At 43.9% G+C, this 1294-nt stretch overlaps 1 protein-coding gene across 1 annotated transcript in view; it reads left to right on the top strand.

Moving 5' to 3' along the window:
• Positions 1–730, top strand: part of LOC101846812 (39S ribosomal protein L23, mitochondrial) — a 67600-nt gene extending 66870 nt beyond the window's left edge. The window contains exon 4 of the mRNA XM_035969543.1: positions 644–730. Coding sequence (XP_035825436.1) covers positions 644–730 — 87 coding nt within the window. The remainder of the gene's footprint in view (positions 1–643) is intronic.
• The last annotated feature ends 564 nt before the right edge of the window (positions 731–1294 follow it).

Genomic DNA, 1294 nt, shown 5'->3' with positions numbered 1-1294 from the left:
CCCCCCCGGTAGTCTTCATATCAAATCAAAATATTATAATATGGCTCATATAAAATCAAGCTATTATGATATGGCAGTTATCTGTCAAGTATAAGGACATAATATAGCGGGAATGATAAAGACCACAAGCTGCGACTACGGCTAGGAAGCAGGACACTCCTACACTGTCAACACGACATATTTACAGTTGGACAAAGCTGCCTCCCTTGTCCCCCACTCTTCCTCCCCGCCCCAGCCTCGCCCCTTTTCCAGTGGATGGTTGGAGGGCGCTACTGGTAGGTGTTACTCCATCTTTTCTTTTCCTCTTTAATTTCTGCTTTTCTGCTTTACCTTTTCCCCCGCGCTAAACGGAAAGACAGTTTTTGTGTCGATGTGCTTCTCTTCACTTAACAACAACAACAATCCCTCCTCCTTCCATCACCCCCCCCTCTTATCTCTTCCGTGTTGTCGAAGTTACAACTTAAGCTCTTCACAACTCTTCCTTGACTGTGGGTGGTCGGCGGGTGCTCTGCTGTGAGCTGCTTCTTCTTTCATATGAAACATGTTATCTATCTATGGTCCATACCTCTCCTCCTTCCTTTGTTTGTATATTACTCCATAACAACCCCACTGATTTTCGGTTCTTATTCGGACTTATTTTTAGAGTACTAGAAGTAAACACTTCCTGAATAATAATATGTTCCCCTCTGAGTTCACGGCCCTTCTCTACATGCGGGTCACCTACCTCTGAACGTTTTGGAAAGGGAAGGGGTAAATTGGGGGGGGGCGAGTATTTACTCTTTGGAAATCGTTAACCAAGGCCGATCCAGACAGACAGGGTTACACACGCAATTGTTGTCCATCAGACTGACGGAGATATTTGTTTTGAAATACAAGAATAAAATAAAACAATAACAATAACAACAAACAATCCAGCTTCCCTCTACGCGGGCTATGTGCGAATCAAAGCGATTCTTGTGCGTGCATCGGTGAAGATTCTGTAGCCGTTACACGTCAGACTCAGGTTAAAAAGAAATATAAAGTAGCCAACAACTTCATGAACAACAGCAGCTACAACATCATCATCATCATCAACAACATCAACATCATCCTCAACATCATCAACATCAACAACAACATCAACAGCAAAAACAACAGAAACGTTCGACCCCCTCCTTCATCATGTCTTCTTCTATATGGTCAGGAGATTGGTGGACGTTTTTACGAATTCGTTTGGCTTCTTCCTTGGTCTCCTCCTCCTCTTCTTCTTTTTCTTCTTCTTCCTCCTCCTCCTCCTCCTCCTCCTCCTCCTCCT

The sequence above is a fragment of the Aplysia californica genome, unplaced genomic scaffold, assembly GCF_000002075.1.
Source record: "Aplysia californica isolate F4 #8 unplaced genomic scaffold, AplCal3.0 scaffold00154, whole genome shotgun sequence".
In the NCBI taxonomy this organism is placed as follows: Eukaryota; Metazoa; Mollusca; class Gastropoda; order Aplysiida; family Aplysiidae; genus Aplysia; species Aplysia californica.
The sequence above is the reverse complement of the archived record's forward strand: the minus strand, read 5'-3'. Positions and strand labels throughout refer to the sequence as shown.